The following is a 17,939-nucleotide window of genomic DNA, read 5'->3' as shown; positions in this document are numbered from 1 at the left end:
GAGTAGTTAGAGCCAGATAGAAATTTATGTGTCTTGAGTGGTTTCTTTCTCTTGCTGCCACTTGTTTTCTTGCACTCTTATGAAATTACCACTACTAACTTGGTCTGTCATATAACAAACTTGGGCCTTCTGTGCTTTCATTTTCCTTAATAGGTTTCTGTTTTCGTTTTGCCAAGGGCAAGATTCATAAATAAATAAAATTGTCTAATTTTTCAGCTACAGTACACTTGTTAAAAAATTCCAAGAACTTAAAGAAAAATCTTCTCTTACATGTGTAGAGGAAAAATTATTTTTTCACTCAAAATTATGTGTATTAAGTTATAGCATACTACTGCTAGCAGTCATTTGAGAAATCTGCTCTTTTCTTTTAGTTGAACTGTCTGTTTTTTTAAAAAAAAAGCTGGCCTCTGGTAATCTGAAAATGCAGGGCAATTTACCTAAGTTTGAGTTTTGCAATGTATTTGAAAACGGTGAGATAGTTAAAAGAAGTTTGATATGTTTTTCTTTCACAGAGTCCCCAGAAAAGAAAAAAAAAAGTGTATTTCAGTAGGTGAAAATCAGAGGAAGTAGCTGCTGACATAGGAAAACTGTACTAAAGGACATTTCTGAAGGAAAACTTTTAAGGTATGTGGGCTAAGTTACGCTTTGCAGAAGAGCTTTCCTGAAAATTAGGTGGCTGCTTTGCTTTGAATGGACCAGTATTTCAAATCAGCTTTGAAATAATCAGGCAAACTTTTATTACCCCTTCAGATGTTTACTGTTGACAAAAGCTCTGCAGAAGGGTTAGTTTTACTTGTTTATGTTGTATGCATCATATCTATGCATACAAAGATGATCTTATGAATATGAGATTAGTGTAAACAAAGGGTAGATAATGCACATGTTTTGTGTTTCATGGTCTTGTGCATTCCAGGAATGGATCCTACACTAACAGAAATGTCAGTTGTTTGACTGTCTAATTTTTGTTTAAGGTGTGAATGGAACACTAAGAATGATTTATGTCATTATTTTAATGGAATATAACTATTGTAAGCCTCACATTGAGAAATTGAGAAGGACTGTCTAACAAATTGATAATCTATTGTAAAAACGCTTTTAGTTCAGTATAGAAGCCTTGATTTTAAGGATTTGTCTCCTGAATCCAAATCCTCTTTCTTTTCTGATTTTGAAATATTTTAATGTTTGTAGAAAGTGTTTGCAGAATAAAAGACATGCTGTATTCTCTATGATTTGGAGCCCATGCAGATTTAGGAATAATCTAAATTCATGGTCAGCATATGAAGAGTGGGAGAATCCAGATCTGTCATGTGCTTTCCTATTCTGAATTTAGCTGGGGGCCAGGTGTGCTTTCTGGGTTTGTGGTTTTTTAGTTGCCTGCCTTGTCGCTGGTACTGTGAAACCACAAGTTCCAGCTGATGCATGTAGATCCATCATTATTTTAAGTTTATAAAGTCACAACCTAGGATATAAGTGATGGCAATATGTAACGGAAGACACCAGTTGTTACAAGTGGAAGTGTTGCATTGTATCTGCTCTGTTCTTCCTTGGTCATTTGATTTCAGGCAGTGTCAGACACAGGACCTTTGGTCTGACACAGCATGGCCACTTTCATGTGTCACAGACAGACTGCAATCTTTAAATTAAACGCACATCAGTTATGGAAACTACTTTCTTCAGAGTTGCTGCTGGAATCCAGCAGCATGACTAACTGGAATACTGGTTTTATTTCCTGAGGGGAGTGTTACAATATTGAAGGATTATGTGACTAGCAACTTCCTTGAAGTTTCTCACTGTTTGGCTGAAAAAATTTAACACTGATTTGTTTGGAATCTGACTGCACCACTGTGTTGATGGTTGAGAGAAATTTTAAATTGTCTTTGGTAACTCTGCTTAAATTTAGAACAGTTTAAGATCTGGTTGTTCATTCACGCTATATTATTAAATGTATATTCAATGTGTACTTCCTGTGAATGATTAGTTCATTGTTTTGAGCGTAACACCGTAAAGAAAGTAAGTCCTACTTTCTTGGAATTGATTGTGAGAAGCATTTTACTATTAAGTGTAACAAATATTTTTTGACTAATTTACAGGTACAGTAATTTTTTTAGCCATCTGTATCTATGTCTGTAATAGATAATATAGGATATTATATATCTTCTAAGATATTATAGATATATCTTATATATATATCTTATATTTCAAAATATAAAAAAGTAGCTGAAGCTCATTTGTCTTATTTGGTGGTACTGGTATTTTATTGCTTTTACAAGACTTGGCACAATTCTGTTTGAAACTTCACTGGCATGTCAAATCGTGCAAGCTTTGTTCACACATTGGAAAAAGAGGTAAACCTCATGGATATCTGCCAGAAGCAGAAGAAATCTCTTCACAGTAAGAGTAAAGCAATTCTTGAAGGTCTTTATTTCTGTATGAATTTAGCATATCATGTTTGTTAGTATCACTTCTCTGTCTAGCTTGTTTTAAAACCTCATGCCATCTCTGGTTTTTCCGTTAAGATAAAATACTCTCCCATGTTTTTTTGAGAATTTTTTTCCCCCAGAATAGCTCTCACACTGTATTTTCATCTTTTGAACATTAGAGAAGAAAGTATGCTTGTGTCTCAAACTCCTCATATCTCATACCAGTTACACATTAAATCTTTTCTGGGTTCAGATTTTTCTGGTTTTGCTGATTTTTTTGCCAGTGGTCTGTGATTACAAAATCTGTCTGGGAATCTTTGTTTTTCAGTGTGAGTGTTTTAATGTTGTGTGGTAAAGCCAAAAAATATGGGAATATTAGTATCTAATAATCCAGTAGCTGTGAACGTGGGGAAGCACAAGGAGAATCACACCATGAATAGCAGCCCAGCTAGTCTGCTGTTCTTAAATGTCTTCTGGTGCCATGGTTGGAGACACAGGGTTGATCTAAATGCATTACTGTGCCTGGGTGATCACTGTTAAGTCCCTTCTGACTGAAATATTCTGCTGTATTGCTCTGGGCCTGTAGGGCAGCTGTCATCTCATCTGTGGTCACTAATGAGGGAGACAGCAAACTTGGAAAAATACCTGCCTGTGTTGGTGCTAGATATTGTATTTTTGAACACCGCTTGAAAATTTGCTTGTGTTTTTTAAGAGTATTTGAAAATCAGATTTGTGTGTTCATGTGTTTGGTAAATCTTACAGTTCTGACATCAAATTAATGTCTGTGTGATCTGTACTGTTTTCTATTGTTTAAAAATATTAAAAAACATTAAAAAATCAGAAGTGGTTTAAAGCAACAGAATTAGTTTTTAGTTTATCAAAATTTAAGCTTAGTCAAGTGGCTTAGGTCTTGAATACTTCTTCACCATTTCTTAGCCTCCAAATAAAGCACTTGAATTTGACTGGATGTCTTGGTTGAACATTTTCTCAATTTACATGGAAGTCACATGGCAGCTGGCTTACCCATTTGGGAGTCATTAGTTCTCAGTCTTTGTGCTTGTTAGTTTTAGCAAATCAGAATTTTACCACTTTTGCAAAACAATTTTTTGCTGTGCTGCTTCTGTCACAGAGAAAGGAATAATTAAAAAAAAAGATGGGAGTCCAGTATGTGTACAATTTTTGCCTATGTATCCAGGCATCTAATAGTGGAATTGGAAAAAAATCTGTTTACTGCTTTGTGTAGAGGAACTTAGCAGGCTGGAGTGAGATATTGTTGGGTCTTTTGTTCTATTGATTTTTGTAATCCTATATCTCCTTTGTAAGTCACTAGAAGCAGACTGAAATATCACATTTCCTCCTTCCCTTGCCATACTGCCTCTCAGTAAAAAACAGAGGCTAGGATAAAAGCAAGCAGGCCATTAGTTTACTCATAATACAAAGCTGAACTTCACTGTGAGACTCAGTTCCTATCTCTTCTAAATCTGGATGTAAGAAAATGAGGATACTATCTTTTCTCACAGCTGTTGTGCTAGGAGAGTTTGGTAATGTGCTAAAATGAAGTAGGAGAAAGATGAAAAGTCATAAAAATGGGTTTAGATGTAAAGGACATTGAAGATTCACTACTGCAGCTTTAGTCATGTTAATAAACAGGTGGTTTTTTTTTTAAGGTTTTAAAAAAAAAGGTTTTTTTAAGGTTTTTTTAAGGTTTTTTTTCTTTGGTTCATGTTGCTAAAATGTTTGTGGTTCTACAAGAGTGTTCCTCAATTTTAACTGTGGAGGTATTTTCATAATGCTACTAATAATGACATAGTTCATAAATACAACCAACATAAACTATTTACTGTTGCTGTGTATGACTGAATTCCTAGCCATCAAGAAATATTCTGACTAAAATATACAGCTTCAAATTAAAGAGTTTATGAAAGCTTACAGGTTTAAGGTTATTCAGACAGCTTTGAGTTGTCTGTATTTTGTATATACATAGTAATGTGTCACTGTTCTAGTTTTCTTTATTGAATCTTTGTTTTGTTTTGTAGCATGGTTTGTGTTCTAAGAATAAACACATAGTACATGAGGCTTATTTCAGATGTCGCTTGAGGTTCTGATTTGCAAAATCTTCAGAAATTTTGTGCAGTAACTGAAGCCAGTAACATATTTATTTTTTCTGAATACCTAACATGCTAAAATGCTAGGCACTCTGAAAAGTCTGTCTTTAAGCCTTGTACATATTGGTATGAGCTGCCACAGTGTTGACATTAGTTTATGTGCATCAGTTTTTAATGTAAAATAAGAATATTAGTCCTACTTCCCTCACTGGACTTCTAGGAAGATAAATTTGTTAATGTTCGTAGAACACTGCTGATTTAAGTGGTAATGTGTAAAGTCTGTGAAGAAATTGGTATTTCTGTGTTAAAAAGAACCAAGACTTTGCTGTAGTGCAGGAATTAGTGAATAGGCAGTGTACAGGCTGTGGCTGCACTGCAGTCCAGAGATAAGGGTTGCAGTTTATATAAGTTTATCTTACCTAGTTGAAGCTGATTAGTATAGGAACAGGTGGTGTGTACACAGAAAAGAGGGTTCAGACCACATGACAAAACCTTGTGCAAGAGTGTGTAGGAATTACTTCTTCGTGTGGTTTCAGCTCTTCCACAATGTAGCTATGTGTTTATCAGCATCAGATGCAGGTGTTTCAGAGCTAACTCCAGCAATTGGTTCTGCTACAGGGCTATAAGGCAGCATATCTTATCTGTTTATCAATCTTACTTTATGTCAATTTGTACAATAAGACTGGACTGTCCTAGGGTAAAATGGTGTGAACTGAAGAACTCTGACCCAGGGGACCAGTGTATGGTTGGATGGGAAACCTACTTTGGGATATTTTCTGGTTTTTGGGTGGTTGAATCTGCAGGTTTAATGGCCTGTTAACACAGGGCTTAGGAGCAAACTAGCTTCTAAATAGTTACCAACTTCTCGCAGACACAGTGCCTGAGAACTGGTGTTTTATGTGGATTTTTCTGTGCTCTTAGGAGAGTAAACGTGAGAAACAAATGTTTCAGGTCACCAGGAGCAGAAGAGTGCAGCTGGCAGCTTGTCTGGAGATACTGTTAGCTGTGCTTATTTGGTTAAATATGTAGGTTGGTCTTAAGTGTTTTTCTTAGATGCTGTTGTGTTTTCTTTCATACTGTACTTTAAGTTAGGAAGGAACGATTTTGCAGAAATGTAAACTGGATTTCTAAGGCTGAAATATTTTCCAGTCAGAGTTTGTTGTTAAAAACACTGCTCTGAGCCTCCTTTCAGTTTATACTGAGGAAGTTAATGTATGTGGTTAATCTTATGATTAGGTAATTTCAGGGTTCAGGCATCAATAATTGCCCTTTGTCTCATCAGAAGTTTGATAATTGTCTCATCAGTCTTTTTCTCCCTTTCAGATGTGGTGAAGAGCCTCTATTTCCCCTGTCTGGTATATAGTGCCTTAAAAAATGGGGTTTGGAGGTGACCTGAAGTATTCTCATGATGCTTTATTAAAACTACAAGACTGGGAACTGCGACTGCTGGAAACAGTGAAGAAATTTATGGTAATGAGAGTAAAAAGTGATAAAGAATATGCATCCACTTTACAGAATCTTTGTAACCAAGTAGATAAAGAGAGCGCTTGTCAATTGGATTATATCAGCAATGTGTCCAAGGTAAGTCTGAAGTTTGAATTTGGAATATCCTTGGGTTTTGGGTTTACTTTTGTTTTTTTGGTTTGAGTTGGACCATTCAGTTTCTTGAGAGTTAATGTTGGCAAAGTATTTAAAATAGATTATTTTAGCTTCTCAGTGAAATATGCATAAGTTGAGCTCTAGTCTTGCTTTGAAAAAATTAACTGAATGAGAATCAATCCTGATTCTTGAAACTCAGTATTTTACATAAATGGATTGAGCCTGCTTCTTTGTTTAGTGCTTTGAAAATCAAGTATGCTATAGTAAGCTTTTCTTTTAAGATAGGAACTATTGTTTATGCTATATAGAATTTGTGACAGAAATAGAAAAATGCCAGGAAACCAAGGCAAAGCCTAGCATTCCAGCTGTTACTCACACGGCAGCACGTGTTGTAAGAACAAAATTAATTCAGGATGTTTCTCATAATTGTGAGGTTATTTTGTATTCTGTTTAAAAGAACTGTGTTGACTTTTTTAAAACGTAAGGCTGTTCTCCAAATTACTGGTTTTTAGATTTAGAGCAACTCCAAGTAAATGTAATAATTAAGCAAACTTCCCTTATCACCTGTTTGAAAGTTTTACTCCAGATCTGGATTCTCTACTGACAAGAGAAGACTATTCTGTTTTGATGGCTTATTTGGTTCTTGGCCCTTGTTCTGTAGCAGAGGTTACACAGTCTGTTCAGTCTGGCATGAATCCTCATTTTCTCTCTGCAGGAAACACCCTTTGTGGGTCAGGTTAAGTTCAGACAAAGCAGTTTTTATGTCATGGGCTTATTGGATGGCTTCTTGGACAGTGGCTGTGGTGTAGCATTAGGAACAGGAGTGCTCCTTGTGTGGCAGGATGGATGTATACAGGGTTAAAGTGCCTGTGACTTGGAGGCTGTGCTGCTATAGCTGGGCTGCTTCAGCACTGTTATTTAAACTGCAGTGTTTGTGTGTAACACGTTCTGTTGTTGCTTCCCTCCCTCACAATAATTCTTGCCTTGTAAATTGAAATACTGCCCTTTTTTTCATTGGCACAGAGTATTTAGCGTTATAAGGTTTAAACGACCATTAACCATCACATAGGTATCTCAGTGTAGGACAGATCCTGTTAATGGCATGAGCACTTCTTGTGAGCAGATAAATCAAAAAAATCTGGAGATCTGACTTAAGCCATCTTCTTTTTGCCTTGAAAAGAGGTGTGCATGTCACATTTTGAAATCTTGTTTTGAATGAAGGTGCTCAAGTTGTCCTTCAGCATCATTTTCATTCCCTTTTTTATTCTCTTAAGGAGGTGTAATTTTTCACTGTTGCATCTCTGATTTCTATGTTTTCTCTGTTTTCCATATTTTAACAGCAAAAATATTCATGTGGACTGGCAGATCTTTTGTATGGGCTTGCCTTATAATTTCACTGACACCTTGGATTTTGCAGTTGTGTAGTGACACATTATTTTACTGGTTTTGGCAGTTAAAAGCCTGAATTATTGATTATTTAATCATGTCATTCTAATTTATTTTAATCTTTTGTGATACTTTTTTCTCTCTTCCTGACATTTTACAGAACCAAAGAATGATGGAAATATGGGAAATGAGTCCAGTTTCTTACATCTTTTGAGATATAAAGTACCTGTTTTTTGTATTATGGTATTATTTGGCATTTTGTGGCATTAAAACCCAATAGCAAGCTGTTTAATTTTTAATGGGTTTTGTTTTGTTGGTTTTGTTGTTGTGGTTGTTTGTTTTGTTTTGATTTGATCTCTAAGTGTACAGTAAGAGTGAGCACTTAGAGAGAAATGGTGTTTGGGAAAATCTGTCTTCTGGTTTTTTTCATGTGGAGACAACAAACTTGCTGGAAGGCATGGTAACAGCAACTGGTAATGCTAGAAAAGGGGTGTTTTTAACAGCTTCCAGACTGCTCTTTTGTGTGTTTATATGTCTGAAAAATAGTGTTAAAACAAACAATAATGTTTTTTACTGCATTTGTTGAACTGTGGTCATTTTTTTTGTGGAAGGAAATGCTCTTTACTTTTTCTGCTGTTCCCACCCAGCTTTTTTGTCCCATATAAATCTCTGTTATTGAAGCATTTTCATGTCACCTTCTCCTAATTTAAAATAATAAAATACAATAATACAAAGCACAGAAACCCTGCTTTACTGATATTTCCCTATTGAAACATCACTTTCCCCTTTTCCTGATGGAAAGAGTGATGTGAAGAACAGGGAAATACATGATTTTTTTTTTTTAAATAGAAAGGGAAGTAATTGCTATGTTTCTGGCTTATTTAAACTCATTTGGTGACTTACAAACTAAGCATTTCCTTAGAATACCTGTACTGTTGAAAAATGCTTTTGGTGTGATTTTTCAGGATTCAAACAGTAGTTGTTTCATCAGTAATAACAAATGAGCCTTATGGAAAATGGATGATTCTAACTACATTTTCACCTCGGAGAGCACTTTTATGAACTCTTTTCACAAGTGTTCAGTGCTTTTTTATCCTATGCAGCTTTGCAGTATGGCTTCTGAAATGGTCTCCAGCAACAGCAGGAAAGCTTTAGGCCTTGACATTTTATAACACCACACTTTAAGCAGTCCAGATATCTCTGTGCCAATCTGTGGGATATTTACAAGCTGGAAGAAATGTTAAAGATAGTCCAGTATATAGGGGAGTCAATCGTCTTAGGTTCTGTTCTGTATAATCCAGTTTCTGTTGCAGCATTGCATGTAGGAAATATTAGGTATATATGTTTGTATACAGGATATAAAGAAACCCTAAAACTAAGAAACAAATTATTTTCTAAAGTTTTTATCTCAGATTAAGAGCCAAGATAAATGCCAATAGAACTCATATGCTAGGTGTCTTCAAAACCTTGTAACTCTGGGGCATGTAGCCACTCTGAAATCTTAGCTATAGCACAGCTTTCATTGTCAGGGAGTTATCTTTAAAGAATCCAGTGTGTGACAGCAATCTTCAAATAAAACCAAGGTTTTATTTGAACTGAAGTTTAATTTTACATTTGTGTCTCTGATATCTGTAGATGTGTATCTGTATTCAAAGCCACTCACAGCACATTAAGCAGTCCTGAAAACTGACAGAGTGTCCGAGGAAGCTATTAAAGCAAGGGTACAGAAGGATGCTGGGTTACAGTGACAGATGGGTGTTGTGTCTGTGCTTTGATACTGGTGGTCTGACTGATGCTGCTCTGTGAAGCAGCTGATGTAATGGTGTCCTCTTAAACCACCAGCCCTCAAATCCATATTGCTGTCAGGTATTCAGACAAAGGTGGAAGTCAGCTTGGGCAGAGCAACTGTAGGGGGAAACTGGAAGACAAAGGATGTTGGAACATGGTTCTCAGGGATGTTGGGGGTATATTTAAAAAAAATAAGGCTGCAGTGGTTTCTTTGGTGTAGAGAAATACTATGACAATGCTGAAGGGTGAATATTCAATACTGTACTCTCTGGTGCTTTTTTATGATTTTATGAGTGAGATTGAGGCATGATTTTGCTGTTGCAGGAGGATCTCGAATGCATTTGGGTAAGCTTAAAATTAATTGCTTTACTGAATTTTTTTAAACAGTGATACATCTTTTCCCACAGTTCTTATTAACTGTGTGGTTATTGTGAGCTGAAATAAATAAGTGCTTTTCTCTTCTGACTTTTTTATAGTCTTGGTTGCTTGTGGTACAGCAAACAGAACAGCTGAGCAAAATAATGAAGACACATGCAGAGGATCTTAATTCTGGGCCCTTGCATAGGCTTACAATGATGATCAAAGATAAGCAGCAAGTTAAGAAGAGTTTTGTAGGTGTTCATCAACAAATTGAAGCAGAGATGTACAAGGTATTTTATTCATTTGTGCTTGATAAGTTGATTATAATTCTCTATATTTAAAAATATTAAATTAAGAGAGGGTTTTTTGGGTTTTGTTCATGCTGTGGTAAAAGAGTAGTGGGTGATATGTAGAATGCTTAGCTTAAATTTTAATCATTTTCTACACAGATTGCCTTATCAGCTAGCAGGAAAGACAAAGATGGAAAGGTTTCTTCCATATGAATTTCCATGGACAGATGGAACTGGAAATGTAATTCTAGTAGAGGATAATGAATTCTTGTGTGACGCTTCTCTATTCCATCTCTTTTCCTGTTCTAATTCCACTTTAGACATTCATGGGACCAGGGCACTGTAAACTGTTCTTAATGAGTGCTCTTGGCAGTCCATACTCTTTTGGGAGGGGACAGGGTTCTAGTCCCTGTTTTAAAATATAAAGCAGGTGTAAACTAAACATTGAGACTGCAGGTAAAACTCTTCAGAGTGTTTTCCATGACATGTCTGTTATCGTGCTTGTGTTCAAAGTGCTGTATCTTGTCAGTAAAGCTGACAGAAATCACAGTTTCAGATGCTCTGGGGGAAATTTAGCTACAGATGTCAAAAATCAGAGCGATAGTCTGAAAGGTCTACTGAGAGAAGGAAAAGCACTGTTTCTTCTTTCTTCCAGCAGAGAATTTGGGATTTGAAGTAGTGTAATTAAAATGTAACATCTGAGTAAAGCAGTAACACTGTCACGGATTGATGAGTAAAAGATTCTTGGGCCAGTTCTGAGGAGAATTTGGAGCTATTCTGTATTTAAACTAAGACTATTTTAAGTTAAATACATTTGCTCTAATAAGATTGCTTCCATAATATGCTAGAATCTTGGCATCTTCCTCAGGAAGGGACTATGGGGATGTCTTTTTTGATGCATGGTCAGTAGGCTGTGATTATCTGATAAAACTTCAAGCCAAATAACCACTTACTGCTACTTATGAATTGGTGCACCTCAAAAAGTCAGAATGGAAGAAGAGGAAAAACTGGTAGCATGTGTTAGAAATAATAGAATTATTTAGTTATAAAGAACTGCAGAAGGAGAAAAAGAAAGATAAGAAAGAAAGGCGGAATGGAGTAAGAGTGCTGTAAGCTCAGGTATACTTTGAAAAGAGACTATGCAATGTTTTGTTTTCTGTTAATAGGCTAAACTCTAATAGAGCCTCTTATAAAATTGTTTTTTAAAATAAGACTTTTCCAAAAAACCATAATGCATACTGAGCACTTGCCAAATGACTATTACAAACCATATTAACTTTATTTTATTATGGGTTGCATAGCCATGAAAGTATTTTGCATCCTGCTGATTAAGCTTGCATTGTTGTTTGGTTAAAGGTTTTTTGGGATTGTTTTCTTTTTTTCCCCTTCCTGAATTTGCAAAGAAGTATTTGAATAATGTTCTCCTATTGTTAGCTGACACTGTTCAAGGTTTTATGTACCTGGAGCACTTTAAGAATGATTCCCTGAAATTCAAAAGACTTCTGATGTTCTGTGGTATTATTTCTGATTATGTTACGCACAGAGGTAAAATGCCAATTATATCTTAATACAGTACGCAAAGTTTGTGACATCAGTGTCTGTGCAGCTCCTATTTTTAGGATAAGATGGCATAAAAATGTGTTTAGTTGAAATGGATGTATGTCATCCTTTCTTATTCTACACACCTCTACAATGATGAATCTTATGGGACAGATTCTTGAGAATAGTAAATAACATGGCTTTTGCACAAATGTAATGGACTTGTATCTTGTAGATTTATTCCAGTTTCCATTAAGATGTTGAATAATTTTCTTTCTTCATGAAATTTGAAGGGAGAAAAGTAGAGTACTGTGCTAATTAGGTGGGTAAATAAAAATGGAGTTTAAAGTAATCCTTGACTGTCTTAATTCCTTAAGTGTTCTTTGGGAACCTGCTCTTAGTGTTGGTTTTATCTGTTGGAAAGACACAATCTAGATTAAGAATCATAATGTAGCTATTATAAAGGTTTCCTAATGCTAGTGCCCTGTTTTATTTTTCAGTTTTCTGTAAGAGAAGCCGTTCTTATTATTTAGGTCTTAATTACTTCCTAATTGCATCTTTGTCTCCATTTGTGATGATGTCTTTAAATACAAATTGTCATAAAGTTATTTCTCCTATATTGCCTCTATTGGTATATAACAGCAGATGTGTATAATTAACAGATTGTAAAAATATGAGATGAGTATATGTGATTGATGTGGAGAAAAGGTTCTGCCTTCAAATTAAATATTGTACAGTTGGCCCAAAAATAGAAGCTGTAGACAGCACTTTGTTGGATCTTTAAGGAATTTCATTAAGTTTTCAGATGTTGATGAAAGTAGTGTTATCTGGGCCTTGCATCATGAAAAAAAGGGAAAATTTTGAACTTCATCCTTCTTCCTGCCAGCTGCAAGAGGAACAATTTTTCAGTAGAATGAACTTCTTTTTCTACACATTCACTGAGAGGAGCACTTCCATTAAAAGTAGTTAATAATTTCTCTTCCATGAATTTCCAATTGATGTCTGTTATTCTGCTGGATTTTTTTTTGGTTGGAATTTTTTGTTTTTCTTACAATATATATGGTAGGTGATTTGGTATTGTGATGGCTGGTTTTGTTTGCAAGTTCATTATTTGGGATTGTTTCTGAACAGTGCACTAGTTTTGTCACACACTAAATGAATGCTGGCGGTAGAAGAGAAAACTTTAATTTTGTGATCAAAAATGTTGTGTTCAGTGCTCAGTTTCATGGTAGATGTTTCTTATTTGGTTAGTTGCTTCTGTAGTTGGGTTTTTGTTTGGGTTTTTTGGTTATTGGTTTGGTTTTCCTTTTAAGGGTTTAAATTTTACCATTGATAGATTATTTAATGCCAAGTTACTGTTCCTTAGTCAATTGTAGGAAGTATAATGTCTAAAAATTTTGCTTTTTATTAGGTGCAAAAGAAATTCCTTCCTATGCATAGGACATTCTAAGCCAGTACGATTTGTTAAGCATCTTTTTGACTTTTTTTGCCTTGTAATTGGAATAGAATATTGTTGATGATTAGCTGGATTTTCTAAATATTTTTAATTACATTGATGTGAATGGGGATTTGTGTCTTAGGCCTCTTACTTAATTCCATGCATTTATTGATTTTGATTTTGCACCATGTAATGTACACCATGTAATTTGCACCATGTAATATCCTTTTAAGATTTTCTCAGTCCAGTGGAAAGTGTAACATCCTTATTTTGGATAATAAATTCTGTTAATTCTGTTTTACTAATGCTATTTTTTTTTTATGTGTCGAGAATAAGTATTTTTAATGCTTTTAATATTTCCCTTTTTTAAAGGTCACAAAGACAGAACTAGAGAAACTTAAATCTAGCTACAGGCAACTAATAAAAGAAGTAAATTCTGCCAAAGAAAAGTATAAAGAAGCTGTGGCTAAAGGTATGGTTTACTTCATTTTGTATATGTATTAGTGCTTTTTTCAAATCTGCTAAAACTCTGACAATGAAATAAGGTAATTTTTTTTTATTTTGAGCTGCTTGATTACAATATAAAAGATAATTTAGTATCTTAAGTAAGCCAGGCTGATTGTTGTCATGTATGTTTGGTATAACCTCTTAAAAATTAATAAAATATAAATGGTGATTCTTTTAAGTTCTTGTAGCGTTTCTTCAGTGGATGTTTTTGAAATCTGAAATTGCTCAGATGGACTCTGGTCTCACCTGCATTCTAACTGCAGCCTACTTGCCTGTGAATTATTATTGTTGCTACAGTGGCATCAGCATCAGTTCTTGTCAGTGTAACACATCAAACCTTTGTCAACTTCGTCTAAAAGAGGAAAATAAGTCATTTTGCACACAGGGTGTGATGTGCTCAATCTGCAGGGATTTTGATGCCTGTTGAATTGTGCTTGAATGATGAGATAAAAGAGAGCCTTTCTTCTATTATGTATTGAAATATTGTGCTAATAGTAGTTCTTATGTGTCCTTCTTAGATTTTCTTTTCTTCCTTTAGTGAAAATTGACTGGCGGTATGTAAGTGCGATTCCAAGATCCATCTTAAGGTTTTGTATGAGTGTCTAAACGACAGTTAATCTTTTTGGTTCTGTTGTAGTAATTATAGTAGCTCTCAGTGAGGAGAGATTTTTCTTTCCAAATTTGTCTCAAATTTGGACAAAACAGCAGGAGATAAGAAGTTACGCTTAGCACTGTTGAACTTTTATTGTTCTTTTTCTTTTACTGAAGTTCATAAACACTTAAAAATGCATACTTTCATGGCAGTTTCATCCAGTTCCATGTTTTCTGTATGTAACTTAATTTGATTACTTGGTTTATTCTCAAGTAACTACTTAGTGTTAGAATATGTAGTATGTATCATGGAAAATATAATAGGATGTTCGGATCTTAGTATGTTATTTTTAGCCTGTTTTATCCTCTCTTCCTGTTACTAATTTGGTCATTCTCTATTCCTGAAGCACCATACTTTCCCACTGGAATAAAGGAGTGTTTTGTCTGCCAACAGCTGTGATGTTTTGATTAACTGAAGTAATGTTTTTCAGATAGACATAAATTATTTTTAAGACACTTATCTCCTATGGTTTTCTTTGACCTTCTCTTTCAGGCTTTTATCTAATGTTTGTCTTATTATAATTCGTACTTAATTTAATTTCTGCTAAAATCTTGCTTTGATAAACACTGATGCCCATAAAAATATTTTTCTCTCAAAAGTTGCAGAATTGCTTCTCTCCTGCTGCATCCCAGGCCCTGTTCTGTTTATAAATACTTGTGCATTTGATGGGCTACTACAGTTTATCAGCTGCAGGTCAGCTGGGCTGCTTGAATTTTTCTAAGTCATGGTATTTCTGAGCTTGTACATTGTCAAACTGGTTTGCTGGTGAAGTGAAAAGTTAGGGAAGTCTTAAAATTACAATGCTTCATTATTCCAGGGTATTCTTTATTCAGTAAGCTAAGCTTATTCACATTATGTGCTATTAAGATATATTACTTTTGTTAATGTACAAACTGTTTCAGTCTTCCAGGATTTCAAGAATTATTGAAAACAAGAAACAGTGCTTACCAGAACAGTGGGAGGGCATAAACAAGTATTGAAAATAAGCTGAAAACCATTTTGTTAAACAAAAAAATGAAAATCTTTTCACATCAGCTCTTGTAAGTAACGTGTTAAAATAGCCCACCCAGGTTCATTTATGTAAAATGTTGTTTTAAACAGAGTCTGTTCCTCTGTAAAGACTGTCCAAGTCTGTAAGACAGTGACTGGCTTTGCCTCTCTGGAGCCAAAGGGGAAAACTGCCTCTTAGAGGACATAGAATTTTAGCTTTACCCTGGGGGTTACGTGCAAATTCGTGCAGCACCTGTATGAGCTGGTCCCCAGGAAAAGAATGAAAGTCACACAAAGTAGTCTGACAAATGCCTCTGTTTTGCAAGAGTAGTGTGATTTTGAAATGTAGTATCTTCTTCTTTGTTTCAGAATAGCAAAGCTGCTTTCTGGTGAGAGAGTAGGTTTATTAGAGCTAATAGTGAAAGAGGTACAATTGGTTCTTCAGCTTGTGAAGACTTCCTAGTTTTCTACTTGAGTTATTAAAAGTGATATTAAACTCTGGGCTAAACAGACATGGTAGAGGATATTAACTGATAAGGGTAAAGGCTGGCAAAGTTTGTACAGTACAAAGTTTGTACATAACATCACTTTCCAAGTGATGTTATGATTTTCTGGAATCAGGAAGTAGTCTCAGGTAAACTTGAATTTCTGTGTGTGATACTTTGCACCATGAAGTGGGTAGTCCCTTTGAATCAGTGGCACCCTGATGCAGGGTTACAGGTATTTCCATTTTTTGGTGATAACACTAGGAGGACCATTGGAAAGATTAGTAAGTGTTAAGGACTGAATAATGATACTGTTTAGTTACAGGTTTTGTTAGTGTTTGGGCAACGGGTAAAGCATGTGGTGGGATTTTTTGGATAGTTTTTTAGTTGGGAAAAGGGAATTGGTTTCTGAAGGAATGTAGGAGCTTCATTATGGAAGACTTTGCGCTGTCCAGATTTGGAGGAAGGTGAAAGCATCTGAGATTGTGTCCCAGGGGCTGTTCTGGGGAAGCCTCTGCTAGCTCTGCTTCTGCTTGGAAGCAGTGGACAGTTGTGTTGCAGAGGGAGCACCACTGAGACTTGGCTACCACTTCCACCTTGGGCTGGGTTGCATTGCCTTGTTATGGCCACCAGTGTCTGCCTAATGGCTCAGTCAGAAATGACTGATTTATTTTGTTTATTCTAGCCCTTACCCCAGTAAGTCATGCATAGCTGCTCCTTTCTGGACCAGTGATTACCATAGGAATCACAAATGCAGTCTGGTTGGTTTTTCTTGTGCATGGAGGGTCCAGGTGTCAGGCAGTCTGGTTGATGTTAGTCATTTGCATGATAATTTTCTGCCCTTTTTTCCCCCAGACATTCATTCTTATGTTTTTTAATGTATGGTAAGAGATAACAGGCAGAGAGAGGATGAAGTCAGCAAGCTGAACTAGTCCATTGCCTCTTTAATGAGGCATGTTTTGGGTTTTGGGACTCTATGGACAGATTGGATGCAGTAGTCTCTTCTGGATTAGAAAGCTTTGTTAAAAAAACTCCAAAGAGTATGTGTAGTGGGAATGCAGAGCATGTTCCTTTGCAGAATTGGGGCATTGGAGTAATAGGGCATGCAGGGGTCTTTGGAACAAATATAAGAGCTTGCTGTATTATTTTTTTCTATAATTAAATGGACAGCACTGTGAAACATTGTGTATGAGTGATATTGACAAAAAACAGTGTGACCATCTGCAGTAACCGTGACTTTAAAAGTCCCGCCTGCGCCGCTGTTTCCCGCCTGCCGGCAGATGGAGCAGGAGAAATTCGTGGTTTCTTGGTTCAGCACGTGGGAGCCGCTCCGTTGTCCGTGGCTCGCAGGATCGGCGTTCAGCTCTGCCAGAGGCGGACAAAAAGGCACGGGACCACAGACAGGGAATGGGACCAGGGCCTCCGACCCTGGGGTACCTCCGATGAGGGCCAGTCCAGGTTTTATTCCAGAACGCGGAGTAACACCCAGGGGAAGCCGCCGGACCGAAGGGCGGCGGGGGGAGGGAATACACGTGTTATATATGAGAAATGGGAGGGGGAGAGCTCAGACAGGCAGCGAATGGGGGCCCACGGTGAGCACGGGCTTTATCAGAGTGACAGGACGGGTAGCCAACCGAGAGAGCTCAAAGGTGGGACCCCGGTCCCTGGCCCAACAATTCCATGTATAGCACTGAAGTTTCTGGATAAAAGGGGGGCATTTGGGGGTGACAGAAAGGGCGGGAGTTTCCAAGGCAACTGGTGATGGACAGATAACTGGGAAAGAGGGGGAATTCCAGACAGAACCATTATACAGAAAACGGGGTAACAGAACATTCCAGCTTAAACCCAGGGAGCATAATAACACAACACAACATCTCCCTGTTTTTTGTTTAAAAAAAATAAATAAAAACTTTAAAATGAGGTGAACTGAGTCTGATTAAAGCAGCTCAAGTCCAGGATGGAATCTCTGAACCAGAGGTGGCTGCAAGGTGCAGAAGCCCATTGGTCATCATCCATGGCTGAGGAGGCCTCCGATTGATCCGATTCCAAAGCTTCCGCTTCGCTGTACGGTCTCAGAGCCACCACCTGGTTTACCTCCAGGGTAGGAACAATCCTACCCAGCAGTCTCTTCATCAGACTCCAAATTAAAGAACAAGCAACTAAAACTACAACTAAAATAAAAAGAACCAACAGAACAGTTTTTAGAATTGACTTCATCCAGGCTGAAAAGCCCCATCCTGAAAAGATGTCCCCCAGCCAGTCTAATGTTTATTGGCTTTGGGCTGAGGGACAATCCAGGTGCCTGAAGGTGGAAAGTGGGACCCGAGTGCTGTCACCAGCAGCAGGATGGTAGATGGAGGAAAGGCCATTTGAATGGGGT

At 36.6% G+C, this 17,939-nt stretch overlaps 1 protein-coding gene across 8 annotated transcripts in view; it reads left to right on the top strand.

Annotated features, from left to right (window-relative positions):
- The window catches only part of FER (FER tyrosine kinase), a 164,506-nt gene that overhangs the window by 12,593 nt on the left and 133,974 nt on the right, over window positions 1-17,939 (top strand). For 6 of the 8 annotated variants that reach the window (XR_011682566.1, XM_071448684.1, XM_071448687.1 and 3 more), the window contains exons 2-5: window positions 513-624; window positions 5,849-6,106; window positions 9,775-9,948; window positions 13,298-13,397. Coding sequence is in view for 7 of the 8 variants with exons in the window: in XM_071448684.1 (XP_071304785.1) it covers window positions 5,900-6,106; window positions 9,775-9,948; window positions 13,298-13,397 (481 nt within the window). In the remaining variant the exon portion in view is untranslated. Of the gene's footprint in view, window positions 1-512; window positions 625-5,848; window positions 6,107-9,774; window positions 9,949-13,297; window positions 13,398-13,611; window positions 14,475-17,939 lie in introns of those variants that run through there. The other 2 variants (XM_071448691.1, XM_071448689.1) reach the window with 2 other exon arrangements.

This window comes from Agelaius tricolor, unplaced genomic scaffold, assembly GCF_023055355.1.
Source record: "Agelaius tricolor isolate 1412-34295 unplaced genomic scaffold, bAgeTri1.0.p SCAF_27, whole genome shotgun sequence".
NCBI lineage: Eukaryota > Metazoa > Chordata > Aves > Passeriformes > Icteridae > Agelaius > Agelaius tricolor.
The sequence above is the reverse complement of the archived record's forward strand: the minus strand, read 5'-3'. Positions and strand labels throughout refer to the sequence as shown.